The sequence below is a fragment of the Pteropus vampyrus genome, unplaced genomic scaffold, assembly GCF_000151845.1.
Source record: "Pteropus vampyrus isolate Shadow unplaced genomic scaffold, Pvam_2.0 Scaffold10, whole genome shotgun sequence".
In the NCBI taxonomy this organism is placed as follows: domain Eukaryota; kingdom Metazoa; phylum Chordata; class Mammalia; order Chiroptera; family Pteropodidae; genus Pteropus; species Pteropus vampyrus.
In genome coordinates this window covers 1,227,395-1,252,596 of record NW_011888791.1, presented here as the reverse complement: position 1 = coordinate 1,252,596, position 25,202 = coordinate 1,227,395, and the positions used below count along the sequence as shown (strand labels likewise).

Sequence of the window (25,202 nt, the reverse complement as noted above, 5' to 3'; positions counted from 1 at the left end):
GGGATCGTGATTATCTCTTGGGGGAAAGAAGAGCTTGTTAACTGAGAAGGGATGTTTGGAGTACGAGCAGTGTTCTTGTCCTGGGTTTTGGTTATTATACTCAGGTGTTCGCTTTATAACAATTCGTAAGCTGTTCATTTATGTTTATGAAATTTTCAGAATTATTACCAAAAAAAAACAGTTTTAAGACACACATACATAGATAGATGTAGGAAAAGGAGCAACCTTTTAAGGGAAGTTTCAGCTTATTTTTGGACATGTAGGATTAATAGTGCCTTTGGTACCTTATAAGTAAATCTGAAATTTTGCCAAGACAGTTGCCCCACTGTTTTCCTAGGCTCTAGTATCAAATCTGTCTTAAACTTAACTTTGATCATGTCAATTCATTTTATCACTACCTTTGTAGTTGTTTCTACCACATGAGTTAATACCATCTGACTTTTGAAATCCTCCCATACTTTTACTCCATTCTCTATGTCTGTACTTAATTCCTGTACACTCTGTTGGAATGTCCTCAACTGTTCAGGCCCCAGGCTCCTCAAGAGCTATACATGTCTTTGCACAAATTTAGAGAGCATCAATATTTCATTCTGGGCTTGCGCTCCCAGACATTATGTACAATTCTGTACATCATGAACAACTTGTATGATGCCTTCTGGATCTCCTTATTCTCTCTGTATTCTTACTTAGCATTCATTGTTAAGTCATTTGAACCTCCTTCCACCTCTTGCATACTTAGCATATCGTTTTTGCAAATAGGTGTCCCTGTCTTCCTTCAGAGCAGTAACATTGCCTCTAGCTAGCAGAATTCCCACATGTAGTTGCTTAATCTGTAAAGAAACTAAAAATGGATCTTAATTATATACTGTCTTGTATTTTGATTGCTTAATTTTAGTTTTAGTATAGCTAGATTTTAAAGATATTTTGGTTTAAGACTCAACATTTACAACCTGAAGACTTCCATTAAATATACTGAAACATCATGATCAAAAGAATAGAAAGATACTTGTTTTCATATACTAGAAGAGACCATATTTTCTTTAATTGGAAAATATATATTTAGGCCTATGATGGTTCCATCTGTACAGAACACGTACAGACTTTTTTCTGGTCATTCTCTCAACAATACAGAATAACACCTATTTCTGTAGTGTTTACATTGTATTAGTCATTATAAGTAACCTAGAGATGATTTAAACTACATGGGAGGATGTGTGTAGGTTATGTGCAAATACTACACTATTTTATTTGAGGGACTTGAGCATCTGAGGATTTTGATATCCATGGAGGGTCCTGGGACCATTCTACCTAAGATTCTGAGAGACAACTGTATTTAAATTTTTTTTTTTTGTCACAGGAGTTGGAGCCTTTTTGGAAGATGGCATGATTTTGCTAATTCAAGCCTAGGAGTTATCTTACCTCTGTTTCATTGTGGTTAGTTTTCTTAATATACTTCCTTTCATCGTGGCTCAAACAAAAAAGATAAAGTATAGAGAAACAAATGGCAGAAAGTTTCTCAAAAATTATGCAATAAGATTTTTGGACTACAACTTGAAAGTAGTAGTATTTAGTAGCTTCTTTATAAGTGATCTTTTGCTGAGCAATAAACAAGCTCAGGAGATTTTATTTTTTTTTATTATTAGGTTACCTTTTCCCCAATAGGGGGAAAATTTTATATTAATCTCAAAAAGTATTCTACTTTTCCTTAACAATACATGATCAGTATGTTTATTTAGCTATATACCACATATAATATGTTAATATTAAAATGTGAACTAAATTTATTTCTTAGATTAACATAAAAACCCAAAACTTTTAAAGCAGGTTATAGACTTGTATAAGTCCTCATTAGACTCATTAGACCTTTTTTTTTTTTTTAAATGAGGTCCAAAAGTCATCCTTAGAAAAAAAAGATTTCTATCCCTATGTCCTTAGTTTTGGTTCTTTAGAATTTTGTAGAGTTTATATATGTGCCAGTCATTTTACATAATTTTAGTCCTTCTTTTGAACAATTAGTTTTTAAAACCACAAAGGATGCAGTGAATCTTTTATTTGCATGAGAATTTATATTCTTCTTCAGGAGCCCTTTTAAAATTTTTATCAGTCATACAATTATAGTTTTAAAAAAAAGTCTTAATAGTTTAATAACTTGTGTATATTACCATACTGTACTATATCTACTGGCTTCTTTCTGTAGAAAGAGGGTTAAGCTCAAACTAATATCTATATATGAAGACCGGGGAAAATCTCTCCTAGTGTGTCTGGTGTCTTGTTCTATTTTGCTGTTTTAAGACTCATTTTCATGCCTTATTATTTTTGCTTTTTATAAATATGGCAGTTCTTATTCAAATGATTCATTTAAATCATCTGAATTATAAATTAATCTGTTTCTTTGCTCCTTTGACATTTTTGCTTTTTAAATATACCTTTTCTAGAAGTGCAAAAACTATACCATTAGAAGCAGGCAAATGGGTCCAAAATATAGTTGAAATGACAATTCTAACTTAAAAGAGATGATGTCACAGATCTTTTTTAATGCTTTGTCAGAACTATAAGTAAGGTATAGAATAATTGTGGCGGTTTTGTTGTTTTTTGAAATTGAAGTCTGGAACCCATAACATGCCACCTGAAAATGTTGACATAAAAATTATTTGGTTATTCAGAAGTAAAAGTATGTGTTATATATATGTTTATTTATGGATACATATATGTATAGTGTATAATGTGTGTTTATAAACTTTCATATGTGTGTTCGTTTTTGCTCCCTCTCAGGCTTATAGCAATAGATTATTAACTTGGTATAAATATGTAATGAGAACATTAAAGACCTATAAGGAGGATTAAACTCTGATAACCTAAAAATATACAGTAGGAAAGCCCACTGTATAACTTTAAATTAGCTTAACATTTTTACTTTTCTGATTCTGTTGTGAAAGTAAGTACTTCTTCAACAATGGTCTTTTTATGAAGTATGAAGCCCTAGTAGCTTTTAAGATATATTTCTAATGGCAAAATTAAATATTGATTTTGATGCAAACAGCAATTCTACAGTCATTTAGAATTCAGAAAGAAACACTAAGTGGTGATATACCCTTTCAGCCACGTCTCTTCTCTCCACAACCATAATTTTTAGGCTGTAACTGTTCCTGCCGTGTAATTTAATTTATATTATTTGTCTTGTTGTGTCTAGCAGTAAAATAAAATGAAAAATTAAGCTCTAAGTATTCTGGAAAGTTGGCTGATTAAGTGCTAATTTGCTTAACTATATTTCTTTTGCACATACTAACTGAACAGAAAGAACCCTAGTCTCTACTTGAGAATCTTCTCAAATTGCCCTTCTAACAATCTTAATCTAGAGAAATCAAAGCCATCTGAGAGATGGGATTAGGAAACTAATTCTGCCCTTCTCCCACTGAGGAAGGGCTGAATTGAGGGAAGAACCACAGTGGCATTCTGTTTTTATTTTCATCAATATGGTTTTCTCAAAAGGATGGGCAAAGGGTGCCCGAATGGAGGGAAGTAATGTCCCAGGATAAGCTTTGCAACTGTTTACCAAAGTCAGTGAAGCAGAGAGAATTTGTGTTAACTCATTAAACAGGGTGTTTGAATTGCAGCGCTACACACTGAATCAATCTCTCTTCATTTTGGCTTGTTTTTCACAAGCAAGGACGTACATAAAAGCCAACAAACTAAGTGAACTTTCAAATAGTGACCAGGTAAACAGTGTTAAGAATCCACTCATGTTCTTGAGCATAGTAGTCCTTAATAATAATTAGGGGGGAAAAATTTCTTTGTTCTATTTAAGGAAATTAAAAAAGACTGTGAGATTAGGAATCAAAGATGAAGTGATAAAAGAAGGTGAAAAGGAAAGCTCACAGAACTAAGAAAAAAAATGAAAAGACAAATTATTACTTGCAGAATTTAAAACCACATTGACAACAGCAAGAAATAGAGCAGATACTATGGAAAATAGAGACATGTGAGACAGGAAAAGGGTAAAGAAGGAATTAGATGGTAGACACAGGAGACAAATGACCAGAAATTGAGTTGGGTACAAATCAAGCAGGATGGTCTTAATAACTAACTAAAGGATCTTGAAGTAATTAAGAATGGCATTCCAAAAGAGAAAATTAAATGCTAAGATAAATCCTATAGAACTACTAAACTTCAAGAATGAGACCTATATATGTGCCAGTTGAAAATGGATTTGAAGTAAGAGGAAAATTGTTTTGACCATGGACTTCAATAACAATAGGTATCAGAAAAAAAATGGATGCTGTCAATATAGAGAATAGTGGGAGAAGACATGGGGGAGGGGAAGATTTGGCCAACACAAGTATTTGAGTACATTTAAACATTTGAATTATGTCTAAGTAATTAGGATAATCAAGTTTAGGAAACAAAAAGTGTTTTTTATCACTATTTAAAAAGCTATATATTGTAAAAGCAATTTGATTAGTGAAAACATTATATAAACTTAAAATTAACTGAAAGGCTCCCAGAAGTTCCAACGAAAACTCTAGGGTTAAGTGTAGGTTTATTTAATATAAGGGCAATCAATGTATTATTTAAAGTTGGCTAATTAAGAAATAAGTTTAAGTATTTATTTTAAGTTGTTTAGTAAAAGCAGAGCCATTGTGGGATAGATTGTGTAATAAATAAAAATAAAAGCAAAACAAATTTTAAAGTCTTACATTTCTCATAAAATGGAGCATAAAGAAAAAGACTTTTAGGATGACTATGCCCAGCAATATGAGCGTATTCTTAAACTCCCCATTCTGTTCATGAAGACAGTATTTGAAAGTTTTTTCGTAGCTTCTAGCATGGATCGAAAAGCTGTAAACTTCAGTATGTGCTATCTTTAAGAAATATGCCTAAAGCATAAATTCAGATTTATTACTGTCATTTATCTTTAAAAAGTTACTCTTTACATCAGTTATTCTTTAGAAATAAATTGAATGATTAAAATAGGGATTCTTCTAGACACTAGGGGTACAGCAATAATAAAATAACCTTCATGGGATTTACATTCTAGCAGAGAAAACATGATTACAGAGTTAGTAATGTAACTGTTGTCAGGACTACAAAATACCATGAGGATGTAACACAAGGGAACCTTAGCTAGTAGGGGTTGGGATGGGAGGAGCTGTCAAAGAAAACTTACTTGAGGAAGTGAGATTTAGACCTAGAAGTAGAAGAAACACCCTTCAGTAAATGGTTAGCCTTAAAATAAAATTGAATTCTTACTTTATTACACAAAAATAATTTCCATGTGAATCAGCAGTTTTAATGGAAACAGTTTAAAAGAAAGACTTAAATCATGGGAGAATTTTTATAATTTTGGCTATAGAGATCTTTCAAAACCATGGTAAATCTAGGAATCACAAAAGGTTGCATGATAATTTGCCTACATATAAATTAGAAGTGGCAATTAAGCACCATTAAATAGGGGTGAAAGACAAATTAGAATTGGGTATATGAAAGCAGTCCATGAAACCGAGTTGTTATTCTTGTTTACATACTGAACTCGTGAAATAATAGTAAAATCTTCTTAGAAAAATATATTCAGCCTCACTAATAAAGAAGTGCAAGTTAAGTCTAGATATTTTTTCCCCTGTCAGATGGGCCAGGATTTTAGTCTAGGATTGATTATATGTGGAACAGCTGAATGTTCCTCAGTACAAGATTGGTTGAGTAAATTATAGTACATACCTGCAGTGGAATATTACACAACAAAGAAAAAAAATGTAGACCTATGTTCATTGACAGAGATGTCTGTTACATATTGTTTAGTGAAGAAAGCAGGTTATAAATCTAGAGTCATTTTTTTCATAATTTTTATGAAATTATATGCACATGTCTCTTTTGCTTTGTATGGATAGAATGCTGTCTAGAATGTTTACCAAAGTATTAGGAGTCACTACTTTTGTGTAGTTAAGTTTCAAATGACAGAAGTTTGTTTTGTGAGCATGAATATTTGTTTATAAAAAAGATATTTAATTGGCTTACCTATTTATGTTTGATGTGAGATATTTAATTGGCTTACCTATTTATGTTTGATGTGAGATATGCTTTTTTTACTTTTCAGATAAAACCTGCCTTTCTCAGGGATAAAATTTGTAGGAAAACATTTGATTTTCTGCTCCATGTTCTTTGATTAACTGAACATCAGGGACAACTTTAACATTATATGACTTCCCCTTATGTAATGTGCTGACATTTTGATTGATAATTTGATCATTTTATTGAAACATACTGTAGTTAAAGTACATATTTATAAAAAGAGATTTATTAATCTTAGATTTTTTTCTCATTTGAGTGATTTTTCTGGAGCTCTAGTAAGTGCTTTGGCACAAAGCCAGAACAAGACCTTTATTAAAAATATTGGAAATCTCCTTTGAGCATTGATTATTTTTTAACCTGAGAACCTTCCGTTTGTAAAGAACATTGTAGTTACAGAAACCTGGTCTTTACAAGTTGAAAAATAACCAGATTTTGCATTAATACTTTTGCTGGTTATGTTGATTCACAGATCGAAAAAAATTTTTTTAATCTATTGCTTTTCCCTTTTAAGATATTTAAGGAGGCCAAGGATCATGTCTCTCATTTGGATTAATGGGAAATATCAAGTATTTACCACTGTCTTCTGTCAAGAATTTTGCAGTTTAGTTGAAACTCTATAGGTAGTACTTGGCATACCATGCTTCCTGATATTTTAGATAGTGAACTACTTCTGTATATTTAGATAACATGTTTAATGAAAAGCTAATATATAGATTATTTGATACAGAAACATTTTAAGATATGCTTTTTTCCTTCTTCCTCCCCTTTCTCAGTAAATTAAAAATTATTTCAAATGAATATTTAGAAAGCAAGCCTATTTTCTAAAATGAGAGTTGCATAATTTCATTTTTTAAATGATTTGTGGGATGAGTTATGCTTTGTAGGTGGTTTACTTGCTAATATATTTAAACTGGTATAACTAAAATTATTAATAAAATGAATTTACTTGTATAAAATATAATCCAGCCTTTTAAAATAGCATTACTCTTTATAAGGTACCACTAGAGATAGTACTTAGTTGTAGTACTGTTGAAATGCTAATAGCTTAACTTCCCAGAATAAGAACTAAGTAAAATATATCAAAATAGCAACAAAAACTCGATCTATATATATATATATATATATATATATATATATATATATATACACACACACACTTCCATTCAACTCATTTCCTCTTAGCAAAAAAGGTTATAATCTTGGTTTATTTTAATTCAGTTCATTGCTTTTCCCTATAGAAAATCAGGTTTTGGGAGAGCTCTAACAGTGTGCTATTGCTCTCCTCTCATCCTTTCTATTTAAATAATACAGGTACTTTGATGGAAACCTGGAGAAGCTCTTTGCTGAGTGTCATGTAATTAATCCAAGTAAAAAGTCTCGAACACGCCAGATGAATACAAGGTCATCAGCACAGGATATGCCTTGTCAGATCTGCTACTTGAATTACCCTAACTCGGTGAGTATCTGGTAGTTTAAGGCTAGTACTGACTCTGTTTCAGAGGGAAAAATCACCTTTCATTATTTAATCAAAGGAAGACCTAGGAGTCTGGGGTTGTAGTAAAGCAGTAATCTATCAATATATTAAGGATAAGGAAAGAAAAAGAATAAGACCCTGTTCTGTCTCCCTCCTCCCCTATGTTTTTTAAAGTAGCAACTTGTCCAAGTTGTCGTTAACATCTAAATCTTTTCCGAGTTAATTTTATCACCGTGGGACAATTGTATAATTGAGAATTATTTTTCATCCAAATTAAAATAGATTTAAAATTGTTTTTTAAAAAAATATATATATATCAAACTCTCGTAAAATGTCTTTAATATTATTTCACTAGGGAGCTTTCAGGATTCTTCATAACAATATTTTTATTTATACAGATCCATTCTAGTGGAGATTGGTAACAGTGAAAATATCTCTTTTGAAACCTGTAGAATTTAGATGATTTACTTTGGCATGTCTAGTAAAGAAATTTTAGGCTTAAATAAACATAACCTTCCTATGAAGGTGTTACTTTATTAGTAACCATAGGAAAATTATATTTGTGGCATAGACATGTTTAGTTACTTGGAATTTACCTCTTAAGATTTTTTTCAGATATCTAAGAAATAACTCAATTCTACAATAATTATAAGTACCTTGTTCAGATTCTCTGATTTAATTGTTAAGCAGCTCTTTCTGTCAATTACCATATACCAAGTTTTTCATTTTAACATATTTTAACATATTGGATGTTTTTCATTATTTATCTTAGAAAATTATATGTATATCTCTAAAGAGGCCCATTTGAAGGGAACTAATTTGTTCACATGTACAAGAGCTTAGAAAAGAGCTTTGAAAGAATTAGGTTCTCTTAGAGAAACAGAAAAATCAGTGAGTTACCGTAGTTGATACTGTGCTGAATTGAATTTCCAAATTCCAAATTTTTAGTCATAGCTCTAACACTAGCTATTTGACTCTGGGTAGTAAATCATTTAAATTCACTGGGTCTCAGTTTTTCTTTTAATCTTCCAACTGGGTTTAATAAGATAGTCTTTCAAATTTTTTCAGCCTAAGAATTTTATCTGTTCCCCCTCTTGAAATCACAATCATAACTTGAGTATTTAAAAGAATCAATTAGCACTGCTGTTAAAAATACATTAAATTCATGTTTTGACCATTTTATTATCTATCTTTAACATTCTCTTTGCCAGTTGACATTTATATGGTGTTTATAGTTTATAAATGTCTGTGAGGTAAGAGGTAATAATACTAAGACCCAGTCCCAGGTTTAAAAGGCTTCCTTGCCATACTTTTTGGCATTTCTCCTCTTGCTCTATTATAGCCAGCTCCTCCTTGGTTTAAATCTTAAATGTAATTTGTGTACTGAAACCAGCTGCTTACAAATATCCCCTGTAACTTTCTCAGTGCCATTGTTATTGTCTAACAGTCTCAGCAGATTAGAATTGAAAACCATGACTGGAGATTTGCAGTGTCAGTTTTCCTTGCATTTGTAACTGATGATGGAAAACCCACTGTTCAACACAACAGGCACTATACAGGTTAGCTCGGCAAATAAGTAAAATGCCTTATTCAGAAAGAATGTTACCTAAGATTCTTCAGTGAAACATTATTAATTGAATGAGCGATTTCTTTATACTTCTATAACTCCCATGTTTCCATTTCTACTACTCTCTTCAAACACTGATACTTACCTTTTAATAATGTATATCTTCAATACATTTATTACTCTTGTAAAAAGCAACTTTAGCTTTATACAGTGCAGTGTGACAACAGGCTTTTTTTTTTTTTACTAAATGCTTCTGATAGCTTGGTTTATGTAACACTTTGGAGTTAACTTGTCCTGGTGGTCTCTTCTTTAAAAACAATTACCTGAGACTTTGGAGCACTTTTTAAGTTCATATATTTTTCCATCCCACCCCTACTCTAGGGCAACAGTTAGTAACTTTCTAATAATGTTGTTTCAAACAAAGCAATAAGATCTAGATGTACTAACTCCTCATTCTACTAGGAAATATAGCTCGGGCTACAATAGCTCATTTTTATGAAGTAAATAATTTATATTTTCGAAGAATAAGATTTGTTAATTAGATAAAAGCAAAGTTAAAGATTGTGAGGATATTCTATCCCTCATCCCCTACCCCTGAGGCACCTCAATGTTTTTTCTTTTGAGTACACCAAAAACATCTGATCTATGTTCAACCCTATCTTCCTTTTTAACTTATTCCATTTTACAGAGGCGGGAACTGATATTTTGATTATTTGCTCAGTTTCTATAAAGAAAATGGCTTCAACTTTAGAGATTATTATATGGGGAACTTCTGATGGAGGAAAGATAATTCTTAGTGCATTTGACATTAGTTGCTGTGTATTTAAAATGGAGGAGGCAATTGAAACCTTTAAGAGTGTTTACTGTTCCTTCAGTTTTTCTTCAGGAACATTAATTTCTGTTTTAGGTAATATTTTATACATTTTTAGTGTATTCTTAGTCATCTTTATGATATAAAGAGGGATATGTTTGATGAATAAATAATCTGATTCCCTGAGTCAGGGAAAAGCTCAGTGAACCAAGTAGGTAAGCACAAGTTAGTAATGGAACAAATATGTCACATGAGAAGGAGGGAAAAGAGAAATGAGACAGACAGGAAGAAACTCTAGATATTTTCGTATTAAAGACACAACTCTTGAGCACAATGGATATGTCTTTATACCACAGATTAGTTTTTGCTTTATTTTTAGACACACGTGTGATTTATTTTTCTTATTTATCTTGTGTAGTCTTACCTATTTAATTAGAAAAGTTATTGAAAAGAAGCTTTTAAAGAATTAAAACCTTTTTCTTTATCTTTTTATCTTATATGGGCTTTGGTATAGAAGTCCCAAAGGTAGAGATATTACTTTACTGATAGTCATCACTCAGTAACCATTGTGACCTTTAATCTCTGTCTTAAGGATTTCTTACAAGAATAAAGCACACGAGGCTGTGTATGTTTTTATTTGGCAAGCTGGGAGAATGGGGTGAAGCGTTAAAGAAGTATAAATGAGTAGTTGTTAGATAGTCACGGGGATAAGGGATCATGGCATAGGGAATGTATTCGCATTAATGTAATGGCTGGGTGGAGAGCCAGAGGAGAGAAAGAGCAATTAGGGGGATCGTTTTATAAATTAGGTAAATGTCTAACCAATGTACCGTATACTTGAAACTAATAAAATAAAGTGAAAAAATAAATAAAATTATAAATAAAACATTTTAGAATTGTAGATATATGACTCTTATATTTTGTCTTTTATAAGATGCCCCTTCTCATTAACCATGAAAAACAAATGCTCTCCATTAGTGATCTGGCAACTACTTATTGCCATATCTCCTTCACTGGTGGGGGAGTAATGAGAATAGATTTTTTTTCCCAGATCTTTTTTTAATGGATGAGAATATTGATTTCCCAAACATTTACCTTCACTTGTTTTGTGAGTGCTTTGGAATCATTGTCAGTCTGAATAACACTGTATTTTAAACTTGGTAAATATTTTCCATTTCATTTGGTTTGTAAAACCAGTCTTAGGACTCTGATACATTTTCTTTCATCATTGCTTTTGGGCATTTTTTTATGTAGTTGATGTAGAATTTTGAATCCTGACTATTCACATCTAATTTCATAAGCATATTTCAAATAACAGCTAATTAGAGAATATAATGGAATTTTTAAAACATAAGAGGCACAAAAAGAATGAAAGAACTAGGAATAAACTTGGCAAAAAATGTGAAAGATCCGTATGAAAACACTTTAAATACTAAGGGAAATAAAAGGATGACAAATATTTGGAAAGCTAGAATAATTGTAAGATAATGGAAAAGAAGAATAAATTGATGGGGTTGGGGAAGAATTATTAGCCCTGCCAAATAAAAGAATAAACAGTGCAGTAGAATAGGATACAGTTAATGGCCAACAAATACATGAAAAAATGTTCAACATCGCTAGCTATTAGGGAAATGCAAATCAAAAGCACAATGAGATACCATTTCACACCTGTTAGAATGGCTGTAATCAACAGGACAAGTAATAACAAATGTTGGAGAGGGTGCAGAGAAATAAGAACCCGCATGGAACTGCAAATTGGTACAGCCACTATGGAAAGCAGTACAGAGGTTCCTCAAAAAACTAAGAATTGACCTACCATGTGATCCAGCAATCCCTCTACTTTGTATTTACCCCAAAGACTTGAAAACTCGTATTTGAAAAGGTATTTGCTCACCAATGTTCATAGCAGCATTATTCACAGTGGCCAGGACATGGAAGCAACCGAAGTGTCCTACGATAGATGATTGGCTAAAGAAGCTGTGGCACATATATACAATGGAATATTATTCAGCCATAAGAAGAAATGAAATACTGCCATTTGTGACAACATAGATGGATAATCATGCTAAGCGAAATAAGCCAGACAGAAAAAGTTGAAAACCATATGATGTCACTTATATGTGGGATATAAACCTAAAAGCAACAAATGAATAGGAATAGGATAGAGTTAAATATGTATGAGGAGAATTTAGTGTATGATAGAGAAGGCATTTCAAATAAGGTGGTTTATTCAGTAAATGGTGTTGGAACAATTTGGTAGCCATCTGAGGTAGAAATTTAGATTCTTACCTAACTCCTTATATCAAAGTTAACTAATTCAGAAGCCATAAATTTTTAAACTAACACAATTCACTACAAAAGAAAGACCTGCATGGCAACAAAATGTGAATATTCAAAATAAAAACTGGGAGAAAATAATTTCTGTACTTACAAATGGCCAATTTTTTCTAAATGAGTAAAAATCCACACTAAACCATTAAGAAAAATCCCATGAGAAATGGGCAGAATAGTTAAAAAGAGTGCACAGGAAAAAAATAGAGCTTTAAATCTTTTTTTCAGAAGTTTAAACTTAAAGAAATTTAAATCAGAACTAATGAAGTTGGTTCATTTTCACGTGTTCGATTAGCAAAGATCATAGAGATGGTTAGTATACTTTGTTGACGTGGGTGTGAGAAACCTAAGTTGTCTTGAACAGTATCACTTGTTACAACCTCTTTCAACAGATTGGTGATAATCTGTCAAATTATAAACATATACCTATTATAATTTTACTTGTACAGATTTGTCCTAAAGTATATTTATCTGATCACAAAGATATGTATATATAGTCAATGCAGTAGCAGTAGTAGACAAAAAATAGCCTAAATATACATTAAAATCTTTTAAAATAAAACCCCACAAGATGCAGAATAGAGTGTGGTCCTCTTACTGTGTGTACTATGTACATTAGAACATCGCTGGAAGAATAGTAAGGTATTGCAAATAGTGATTACTTCTGGGTAAAAAAGTAGAGGACAAGGATAGAGGTAAGGGAGACTCATTTTTCAACATAAACTCATACTATTAAATGTTTTTTATCATGAGCCTGTATTGTTCACTTAAAAATAATTTAGTAAATATCAAATATTCTTAAACTGAAATATGGTAACCACTGTTTGTTTTTAAAATACAGTCCTCTAGACTCTCTAAAGTTAAAGCACTTCATATCCCATTACAGAATATAGTATACTTCATTTAACCATCCCTCAAATAAATAGTATTTCAAATGATATACGTAATATATGATTAGACCAAAATGATGTTGTTATTCTTAGCAATCTGAATAAATCTTTTGGTTTCCATAAGATTTTATTTTCTAGGTTAGCTACATTTTATTTCTAGGTTAGCTTCCTGTGCAGCTCCATGAAGTTCTATGTTTGAATGACATTTTTGGTAACATCTTTATTGAGATACAATTCACAAGTCATACAATTCAACTATTTAAAGTGGTTTTTAGTATAGTCACAGTTGTGTAGCTGTTGCCACAGTTAATTTCAGAATATTTTCAAAACCCCCAAAAGAAACCCTGTGTCCTTTTATAGTCACTTCCCGTTTCCTCCCAAGCCCTAGGCAACCACTAATCTACTTTGTCTATGAATCTTGCCAATTCTGGACCTTTCATATAAATGGAAACAAATAATATATGGTCTTTTGTGACTGGCTTCTTTCACTTAGCATAATGTTTTCAAGATTCATTCACATTAAATAGTATGTATCGATACTCTGTTTCTTTTTTATGACTAAATAATATTCCATTATATGGATATTCCACATTTTGTTTATCCGTTTGTCAGTTGATGGACTTTTGGGTTCTTTCCACTCTGGGGCTAATACAGATAATGCTACTGTAAACATTTGTGTACAGGTCTTTGCGTGTGGATATAAGTGTTCATTTCTTTGGGAATGTACTTAGTTGGACTTGCTGGATCATATGGTAAATCCATGTTCAATTTTTTTAAAATTATTTTTTATAGTGATACTGGTTAACGAAATCCAGTAAGTTTCAGTCGTACATCTAATTTAACTATGTTCAGTTTTTGAGAAACTGCCAGAGTGTTTTCCAAAGTTCATACACCATTTTACATTCCTACCAGCATTGTGAGTGTTTTTATTTCTCCACATGCTTGCCAATACATGTTGTTATTTCTTTTTGATTCTAGTTGTCCTAGTGGGTGTAAAGTGGTATCTCATTGTGGTTTTAATTTACGTTTCCCTAATGGCTAAGGATATTGAGCATCTTTTCATATGTTTTTTGGTACATGACATAGTCTTATATTTAATAAAATCTTATCTATCCTAAAAACTATAAATATGTACTATAGATGCATTTCTCATTAGATGTTTTGTGTTCACTGTATTTCCATGTCTATATTCATCACCTGAAAGTTCATTTTAGGACCCCATCTAGTCTTGGACATTTTAGCCATTATGACATAGTAGAGCCTTATTGAGTCACTATGCATAGTGATTTTTCTGATGTCTTTTAAAAGTTCATGTATTTTTGTTGCAGTATTTCACTGGCCTTGAATGTGGACATAAGTTTTGTATGCAGTGCTGGAGTGAATATTTAACTACCAAAATAATGGAGGAAGGCATGGGACAGGTAAAGATGCCTTTTTTTTTTTTTTAAATTTAGTTTTTGTTGACTTTCCTACAATGTTTAGACCCTTGCACAAATATAGACAGGAGAAGCATTCTAGATTATGAATTGCATAGGAACTTTTTTTCTAGATTAAAACACCTATAAGATAATTGAGACTTTTCTCTGTTTACATTGTGGCATTCCAGTTAAAGATCCAATTCAGATGTTTTCTCAGTGGGCATTAACATTTGTATATATCAGGCTAAACTTTTTGAGCAGGTTTTTCAGATCTCTCTCTTCTTGCCTTTCAGTTTTTATATTGAAAAACCAAATATTCAGGTCAGCAGTTATGGTTACCTTATGGTGATAAAAAGTCATGCACATGTTACCTTTAATAGAAAGGGAAAGGTTAAGACTCTGTAAATGTAAAGGTACCCTCAGAACCTAGCAAAGTGCCTGGCGATGGTAAGCATTCAGTAAATATTTGTTGAATGAAGACATAGTTTAAATTTCAATCTTTTTCAGACTATTTCGTGTCCTGCTCATGGTTGTGATATCTTAGTGGATGACAACACAGTTATGTAAGTATTTTTGATAGATTCTGCATGTTGAATATTGGTTAGTTGGTTTGACCCAATTTTTGCTCAGCACCTCAAAGGAGGTGAAGTTTTTAAAGTCTAAAGAGACTTTCTAATCTACATTCCTTTGTTGCACAAAAGCCTGTTGTAACTTGGTTAAATGCTCAGTCACTATTTTGGTAAACTTGGCAATACATGATAGTTAGATTTCACTAAACCCTGGATTTAGAAAATAGGATATGTCAGTGTATCAGTTGAAGTCCTGGGAAACAGATGCCAAGGTAGAGATAAAAGGGAAAAGATTTATTGTGGGATAACATCTGTGCAGGGTAAAGAAGAGGAGCAGCAGAAGCAGACAGACCTCGATGCAGGTCTGACACCTGTTAAAGGAGAGAAAGACTGAAGGATTCAGTAAGAAGAGACGTAGACTGTGATGCATTTGTGAGAGTCGTCTGGCAGCCCTGTGGGATGCTCCATTGCATAAATTGACTGTAGAGCAATGCCTCAACAAGCAGAAATGGCCTCTGCCATGCTCAGTCATTCACTGGGTGCTACCCAAGGAGAATGTGGCCTCAACTGGAACACTCCTATGGATCCCAGAGGCACTGCAGCTGGAGGCTGTTGGCTAACTATTCTTGCGAAAGATTCTCTTTTGAAGGGAGAAAGAATCTTGACAAAATAAATCTAGTTAGTCTCTGAACCTAGGGTAAAATTCCAGAGTTCTTAATTCTGGGTCAGTGCCGTTTTCATAACCTCAGAATACCTAATTGACTTAACTCTAGGAGGATAGATAGATTGAGGGCCCGAACAATCCACATATTGTATTATTAGTCCTGGATAATTGCCTATGTAGAAAGGTATGTCTGTGTTTAAGCATTGAGATTTGAAGGTATTAAAGTAAAAGCAGCCCATGGGCTTTAATGAGCAAATTTCTTAACCCAGTAAAACCATAAATTGACCACCAGCACAGTTTATAAAGCTCACTGATTCTACTTTAACCTCAATCTACTTTGGTTTACTAAAATACATTTACTGTTGTTCTCAACTCTGTATTAATACTGTTTCTATTATTCAGTAAATGTTATTTTTGTTGTTTTGATACATGGTGAAAATAAGCCATGTATCATCTTGAAGTACCACCATCCTTCCAGTTGTCCTCCGATACTTTGATGCTTTCTTGTATTCTTTTATCAATATGTCAGTTTCATCAATACATTTCATCAGTATAAGTCACCATCTTTTCATCCATTCCACATTTACTGGGAGCCTACTATGTACAGGAGAACAAAAAAATTAGGATACATTTCCTTTCCCCTAGGAATTCATAATAACTAAATTCAGAGTTTAAGTTTTATTTATAAGTGTATGTACAAAGTACCGTTAGAAAGAAACAAAGTATTTCACCTGAAGAGTTTAGGGAGACTTTACCTAAGGATTAATATGAAAGGTAAAAATTTGGGTTGAGGGAGTAGAGAGAGAAATGCTGGTTAAAGAAGGGATGCCAAGTAGGTCATGAACTTCTCTATTAAGTATTCTGTGATAGCTGGAGGACAAAATAGCAGAATATCAGCAATGAGGATGAAAAGAGTTTGACAGTTTTTGATGGGTTTTGCCACAGAAGGTTGTTAAAACTGTGGTAATGACATTTGCATTTTAAAGATACAACTTTGGTGGTATAGTGGAGGATAGTTTAGAGTGTGGAAGCATTTGGGCAGTAAGATGTGGTTAGAATGCTCTTTTTTCATGAAATTTTATTTGGGGGGAAACTAGATGGGAAATGGGGAAAATATTTCCAGCACCTAAAACAAATGTGGTTAATAACATAAAGGCTATTACAAATCAGTAAGAAAATCCTATGGAGAGGACATGAACAAGCAGTTTACAGTGAAAGAAATTTAAATGGTCGTAAACATTAGCTATTATTCCTAATTAAATAAATGTAAATCAAAATTAGATACTCTCAACTTTTTTAAAAAGTTCTTTTTACATTTTATATTGGTAGGGATTAAAGAATTTGATAATATCTAAAGTGAGTGAGAATATAATTAAATAGGGAGTATAAACAGTTGCAACTTTTGTAATGCAGTTTGACAATTTCTGCAAATTTACATACTACTTGAGTTTTCATTCAATAGATTTATCACTTTGTCATTCTACTGCCTTCTTGCCTCCATTGTTTTCAATAAGTCAGCTGTTAATCATATTGTTGTCCCCTATTTGCTGCTTTCAAGATTTGCTTTGTGTTAGGATTTGGGGTATTTTGACTATGATATTACCTAGATGTGGTTCCTCTTCGGGGAACCGTGTTTATCCTCTTCGGGGTTTCTTTAGCTCTTTGGATATGCATGCAACCTGGTACATGACACAGAAAACTTTGAGAATATTCATAAGAGAATATTATATATCCCAGTGATATATAAGCTGGGAGTTGGGGGTTAGGAAGAGAGATTTTTATTTTTTACTTTATTTATGATATACTATTGGTATATATCTTCCATTTTCTTTATTTTAAATAATGTCTTTTAGAATTTAAAAGGTTAGTTAATTAGAATGCATTTTGTAAATGTTTCATCTCAAAGTCCACTAACTGAAATGTGCTCAAAATTTTCTTAGTATGAAAGAAATAATCTGTCCCAATCATGGTATTATCATTTTTTAATTTCCAATTTGATAGATTAACAATTTTTTTTTGGTTTCAATTTGAATTAAACTCATTTGGAACTTGAATTGAAACTGAAACCCAGTTCTTTCCTGAAGACATATTTTGCTATAACCCTCTCAGCTTGGCACTAGGCTTTTTTCCCCTATATACCTTATGGTCAAGAGGTGAAGTCATTTTCACCCTTAGTCCCAAATGTCTTTTCCTTTACTTCATAGAATCCATAGATCCTTTGAGGCTTGTGTTATCTTGCTATATCACATTCCTTTGTGGTTTTATCTACTTGAGTTTTTGGTCTCTCCCACTTAATTATTCATAGTACTTAAACCTCGCTCAGTCTTTTCTTTCTCAGCGCCCATGTGTATAGTTCATTCTATCCCATAACCCTGTAGCTCTCAAAATGATGTCCCTAATCAGCAGCATCAGCATCAGCATCATCTAGGAACTTGTTAAGAATGCACATTCTCAAGCCCAGCTCCAAGCTTACTGAATCAGAAACTTTGTGATGAAGCCTGGCAATATGAATAACAAGCTCTCCCAGTGTGGTTCTGATGCATGCTTAAGTTTGAGAACCACTGTCTTAGCCTTTTAATACCCTGATTTGTTAATTTCCAGTAAAATCTCCTTCATCTCAGCCACCTACCCCTAAGCCTACCACCCTATATGTCTACTCCAGATCTACTCTAATTTACTTTGCAAGGTCATCTTTTTCTGTCTCTTCCTAAAATATTGCTCCTTGGGGTTCTGTCCAATCCACTATTTCTTATTTCTCTGTACACTTTATATGCTATTCCTGGGCGTTATTGGAAATTCTCAAATATAAATCTCCAGATCAGTTCTCTCTTTTGAGCTAGGGTCTCATATATCACCCTAGGCATCTTCATATGTATATTCCTCAGGCTTTATCTTGGCTAACCTTCCTACTTCCACCACCACCAAACTCACTCTTCTTGCTTCTCACCATCAAAGAATGACATATTAGGTGTTAAAGATGTGCCTAAATTAGAAACCTTGATGATATCCCTGATTCATTTTTTTCTTGCATTACCCAGTCATCCTTATACAAATTCTGTTAATTCCACATTCTAATTACCCTTAAATCCATCCATTTCTTTGTTTCTACTGCCATTAACTTGTTCCAGGTTATCTTCTTCTTTTACGTGGGAATCTGCAACTGGCTCCTGAGTAATTTCTTTACACCCACTTTGATCACCTTTCAATTCTTCTTTATAAATGGCTCCCATTGTCTTATATTGCTCACCTGTGCAGCTTCATCTTCTGCCTCACCTTTTCTCACATTCTCTATTCTAGCCATGTGGAACTTGGTTTCTTGAAAGTATTGTGCATGTTATTTGCATTTGCTTTAGTTTGATTTTGTTTACTTTTTTCTCTACTGTCTCCTGGCTTTCTTACGTGCAATACTCTCTTCTTGTTTTATTCTTCAGTTCTCTTAACCTACTAATCCTCTTAGTCATTCTTTAGGCTTTAGTTTAAATTTTCATTTTGGTTTGGGCAAATGTACTATATGCTCCTTAATTTCTCCTTATTTCCCTTACTATTAGCTTTTGTGATTGCCCATATTCTTGTCTTTATTTTTTCTTAGACCATAAGCTATATGACCCTAGATACCCCGTTTATGTTGACTGAATTCTTTGCTTGCTTCCATTAAGGATGTGTGGCTCTAACCTTGGATACACTACACTGAAAGTCTTTATTCACTGACTCTCAATGCTTCTCAGACTCTTACATTCTTAAGATTAGTGATTCAATGGATTCAGCTTTTTATTCCTTAGGAATAGATATGCAGTAAGCATGTATCCTTGAATAAATAACTGGAAATATATTATTCTCCCTTGCTTTCATAAGCATATGCCATGATTGCAAACTTCAGTGGTTGAATCGTGCCACGATACCATCAAGGTTTTTGGCTAAGTGGGGCTCCACTACACAGTGACTTCATATAATTATATTTGCAAAGTCAGAAAAGTACAATATACTTTGAGAATTTTTCTTGGTCCCAAATTTGTCCTGATGCTTTTGTGAGATTAATAAAATTATTTCTCCAAATTATTTCACTTGAAATCAAGTAAATGTTCATCTGTTTCTGTTCATCCTAGCAATTGGTTAGTTTTTTATGTAGTTTAGGGCCTAAATTTATTTTACTGCATATAGCCTCTCTAGTAATTTGAGGGATGATAAAGGTAAATTTGTATCTATTAAATCTTCAATGACCTTCAAGTTGTATATACTTAGCCTCATATTGACTAATCATTGATAGTATTAGCACACATCTGTATTATAATGTTTTGATTCAACATACTTTGAGGTATGTCTAAAAATGTATGATTTATTTTCATATAAGGATTTTAGGAACAGAGACAAGGACAGGAACTTATTGTCACTTATTTCTAGCAAAATTATGCTTTTTAAAAGGCTTTAATTGATATATAAGATCTTTTTAAAAATGGATCTTACAATTCCGGTATAGATAATGGATACCTCTGCTGGCTAATTCTCCACTTGCTGAAGTCGTTCCCTCCACCCCAATAGATTGTTTTAAATTAGAGAATATAAGTTAAGTGCTATTCCTTGTTTCATTCTCATTCCATCAACTTGAAGCAGTATATCTTAAATCCTTGTTGTGTAAGGTGAGATTGGTGCCTCTATGCTGTCATTCACCTTTATCTCTTCTACCTCCTAATTTCTTTCTGATACATAAATACTTTATGTTGTGAACTTTATAGTTATTCTTTTTATTCTGGAACACATTCTTTCATATTTTGTCAGTAGATCTATTCACAAAATTGTAAGTTAGTACTTTTATGATACTATAACTATATAAATACTACATAAAACCAAGGAGTTGAATGGATCCAGAGAGAAGTAAATGTAGTCCTCTTAAGTCTGTCTGCTCTAAGAAGACTGTTCCACTCATCCAAATCAGTATTTGCATTGTATTATTTTAAAAATCACGAATAGGGTTGTGAAGCTGTCTAGACCCTCACGTGGTTTGTACCATTTGAAGAAAGACAAACTAAACTTTCAAATGAGAGTTAATCTCGGTATAGTAGAACAGGAGTCCCTAGTCCCTGGGCTGCAGACAGGTACCAGTCTGTGGCCTGTCAGCAACAAGGCCACACAGCAGGAGGTGAACGTCAGTTGAGCAAGTGAAGCTTCATCTGTGTTTGTAGCCACTCTCCAGTGCTAGTAGCATCACCGCCTCAGCTCCACCTCAGCTCATCAGGCATTAGATTCTCATAGGAGCACTGGTCCCTAGTGCCAAAAATGTTGGGAACCGCTGTAGTAGAGCATCTTTTACAGTGGAAAAACATCATTCTTATTTAATTATAATAGGCTTAATTTGCTATGTATTGATTTTTATTTTACTTTTTTATTAAGTTCTAAAATATATTCAGCAAAGTAATTAAAGTACATTAGCTTTTAAATTATGTTTGTTTTACTAACCATCCAGATCAGAACATAGAACTTTCCCAGTACCCAAGAATGTTTGTTATATGCCTCTTCCCAGATAATATCCATCTCACTTCTGCTACCTGTCCTGACTTCTGTCACCATCAGTTTGTTTTGCCAGTTCTTCAACTTCATTTAAATGGAATAATGTAGCATGTTTAAAAATGAGTATCTGCTTCAGTTAATGTCTTTGAGATGTGCATGTTGTCAGATATATCTTATATTTTGGGGTTTATTTTTTTCTTATTGCTATGTAGTTATTTCATTCTCCTGATAAACATTTGGAGTTTTTTGATTCGTTTTTTGTTGTTGTTTTTTGGGGTTTTTTTTTTTTGACTACTATGAAAAACCTACAAAGAGTATTTTCTATATATGTCTTTTGGTGGACAAGCACTGATTTCTTTTGAGTATACACTCTTAAGTGAGATTTTTAGCTTTACTAGATATAGCCAGATGGTTTTCCAAAGTTATTGTGCCTACGTTCTTCCCAGTTACGTATGACTATTCTAGTTCTTGTCCACACTTGTATCACTAGGCTTCTTAAATTTTAGTTGTTCTGGTGCATGTGTAGGGCAATCTCATTGTGGTTTTAATTTGCAATTCCCTGGTGGATAATGATGTTGAACACCTTTCCATTACCCATTTGGGTATTCCTTTTTGTGAAGCACTTTCCTTTTTATTCAAGACACTTGCCCATTCTTAAAACTTTGTTACTTTGTTAATTAACTTCATAAGAATTCTTTAAATATTCTGGTGTGTCTTTTTTTAGATATATGTATCACAACTGTTTTCCCCAATGTTTGGCTTCTTTTTTTTCTTTCAATGATTTTTTGTGAATAAGTTTTTATTTATGATTAAGAAATCTTTGCTTACCCCAAGGTTGTATTTCTTTTTAAGGCAGTCCACAGAGAGTTTATGGATAATGCTTTAATAGCATGATTTTAGAGTTATCTGTCTCATAGTGGAGTAAATTGAATGCCCCAAGCCTTTCTCCACAATGAAACAGAAAAGCACTATTTTAATATTCTAGGTAGGAAATTTAGTATGAAAGCTATAGAGTACTGTCTGTTTTAAAATAAATGCTTAAGGGATCATCGCTCAAGTTCACACTGAAATAATTTCCTATTCTCATTGAAACGATAAATAAAATGGCTTTGTTAGTTAATAAAACAAAGTATAGTAGACAGGAGTAAATCACTAATAACTATTAATTTAAACTTAAAAAATGTTTTTGAGCTATAAATGTAAACTTATAGATTGAAGGGAGGCACAGAAGGGATGTATGAAGCTGATTATATAGGACCTTATAGGCCATTATAAGATTTTTGGGTTTTTATTCTTAGAGCCCTTAGAAGATTTTGAGCAGAGGAGCAATATGGCCAAAGAGGATTGCTCTGACTGCTGGTGTTAAAAAGAGACTATAAGTTGGAGCAGGGAGATTGGGAGACTATTACAACAGTTCTGGTGAGAGATGGTGGTAGTTTGATCCAGGATATTAGCAGAGGAAGTAGTGAGAAACAGTTGGATTTTGGTTGTATTTTCCAGGTAGAGTCAGGGTTATATATGAGGCATAAGAGAAAGAGATGAGCCAAAGATGAATCCTAAAATCATTTTAACCTTTAATTGTGGTTAGATGAATTCAGATAATAGTAAATATTATATTTTTAATGACCAGAAATTTGAGCAAAGATTTCTTATAAAGATGTTAATCACATTGTCATAACCCTACAGTCCAAAATGTCCAAGAGTAGGGGAGGATGGACTATAATACAGCCACTAAAAAGATTTGTGAATTATATAAATGCATTCATTGGAAAATGTCTATAATGTTAGTGAAAAAAACTAAAATATAAAATTATATGTAGTAAGTTGTCTATTTTAAATTATGTATCATATGTTTGCCAAAAAAAAAGAAAAAGTTGAGATCTGTAAACATACTGAGTGGTTATTCTGCCTGAGTGGTATAGTTACAGGTGATTTTTATTTCCTTCTTTATGCTTGAGTATAATTTGTATGTCAGGGAGGGGCACTTTTTAAAGAAAAATATTTTATCATTAGTCCTAAATTGAAGCATAGTTCTCTTGATTTGCTCAAGGTACTATGTAAGCATAGGTATAGTACTATTAGTACCTGGCACTAAAAAAAAACACCCTTGTATTTAAAGTCACCTGGTATCAAAACACAGCTCTCCAGTTATTTCATTTGTAAGAACGGAGAACTATCCCAAAACACAAAGGTGGTTAGATGCATCTGATGCTGTGCTCAGAATGTGTAGTAGACATTTAGTAGAAGTCATTTTGTCTACCTTTATAAAGAACTGCCTTTTCTATGAGAGTTGGCATAATAACTGTTTTCAACACTGATGGCAAACAGGTCTTTGTCAAGAGAATTAGCTTATTAATGGCCAGGATGACATTTGCCTTCTTGAGATGCTTATTCTTAAGGATGGGAGATCACTTTCTTTTTCTTCCGTATTAAAAGATAAACTATGGCCTAATAACTAAGACCTAATAATCTTGGCTTAATAGCTACATGGCTGACCTTTGTTCTCACCAGTCCTGGTGGTCCAAACAAGGCTTAGACAGCTGCTTTGACTAGAGTCAGCTATAAGAAATCATTAGGGTTTGTCACATTTATGGATAATAGAAGTAAGGTATGTTTGAGAATCGCATTTGACTTTGGGTCTGATTCTTTCCTTAACTTTTTTAAAGTGCAGTTCAGTGGCTTTTAGTATATTCATAATGTACAATCATCACCACTATCCAATTCCAGAACATTATTACCACCCTCAAAAGAAATCCCAGATCCATTAAAAAATCACTCCCCATTCCCTCCTCCCCAGAGACCCTGACACCCACTCTGTACAGATTTGCTCATTCTGGATATTTAATTTAACAGTCAAAATATCTGGTCTTTTGTTTCTGGCTTCTTTCACTTAACATAATGTTTCCACAGTTCATCCATGTTGTAGCATATATCAATACTTTATTCCTTTTGATGGATAAAAAATATTCCATTATATGGATATTCCATATTTTGTTTTTCCATTCATCAGTTCTTGGATATTTGGGTTATTTCCAATTTTGTGGAAACTTTTGTGTTATATGAACATTCGTGTGCATGTTTTTTACTGAACACCTGTTTTTAATTCTCTTGAGTATATATGTACCTAGGAATGGAATTGCTGGGTCATGGTAACTCTGCATTTAACTTTTTGAGGACTCACCAAACACACTATTTTTATTTTTAATTTTTATTTTTAAAAATTATTTATATTATTATTTGCGTCTACAACACCTGGTCTTCCTAGGTGGTCTCCCATCCAGGTACTAACCAGGCCCGACTCTGCTTAGCTTCCGAGATCAGACCTTGAGCTTGTTCAGGGTGGCATGACCGTGGACCGTGGCTCCACTGGGGCACGAACCTAGGACCTTCTGCGTGTAAAGCAGACGTGCTAACTGCTCTACACTATGGAACCACATTCAAAAGACACTATTTTTAGACCTCAGTTTCAACATCTGTGAAATATGGAGGTTTACTCATTTAAAAAATATTGAACACTTTCTGCAGGCTAGGCAGTCTGCTAGATACAAGAGATCCGTTCATGGAGCTTATTGTTTAATTGGGGACAGGGGAGCAGGAAGGCTGATGTTAAATGATTATACTGACAACAGTCTAATGAAAATTATGACATTCTATAAAGGAAAGGTTTATAAGGTGCCATTGAGAACTGAGAGGGAGTCTGCATCTAGACTGGGGTGAGGAATTGTCTAAAAAGGCTTCCTTGAGTAGCACTATATTTTAGCAGAAGTAAAATAATAGTAATAGCAGCATCTAATATTTATTGAGTGCTTACTATTTGCCAGGCACTATTCTAGTCTCACAACTCTATTTCTGCTGTCCATTTTGCAGATTAGTAAACTGAAAAAAATGGAGAGGTCAAAGAACTCATCCTGAG

General features: G+C 33.1%; 1 protein-coding gene across 2 annotated transcripts in view; it reads left to right on the top strand.

The window, feature by feature from the left end:
• ARIH1 (ariadne RBR E3 ubiquitin protein ligase 1) overlaps positions 1 to 25,202 on the top strand; it is a 98,157-nt gene that overhangs the window by 48,568 nt on the left and 24,387 nt on the right. For both annotated transcript variants that reach the window (XM_023521852.1, XM_011375574.2), the window contains 3 exons: positions 7,375 to 7,519; positions 14,465 to 14,557; positions 15,062 to 15,117. In XM_023521852.1, coding sequence (XP_023377620.1) covers positions 7,375 to 7,519; positions 14,465 to 14,557; positions 15,062 to 15,117 — 294 coding nt within the window. The remainder of the gene's footprint in view (positions 1 to 7,374; positions 7,520 to 14,464; positions 14,558 to 15,061; positions 15,118 to 25,202) is intronic.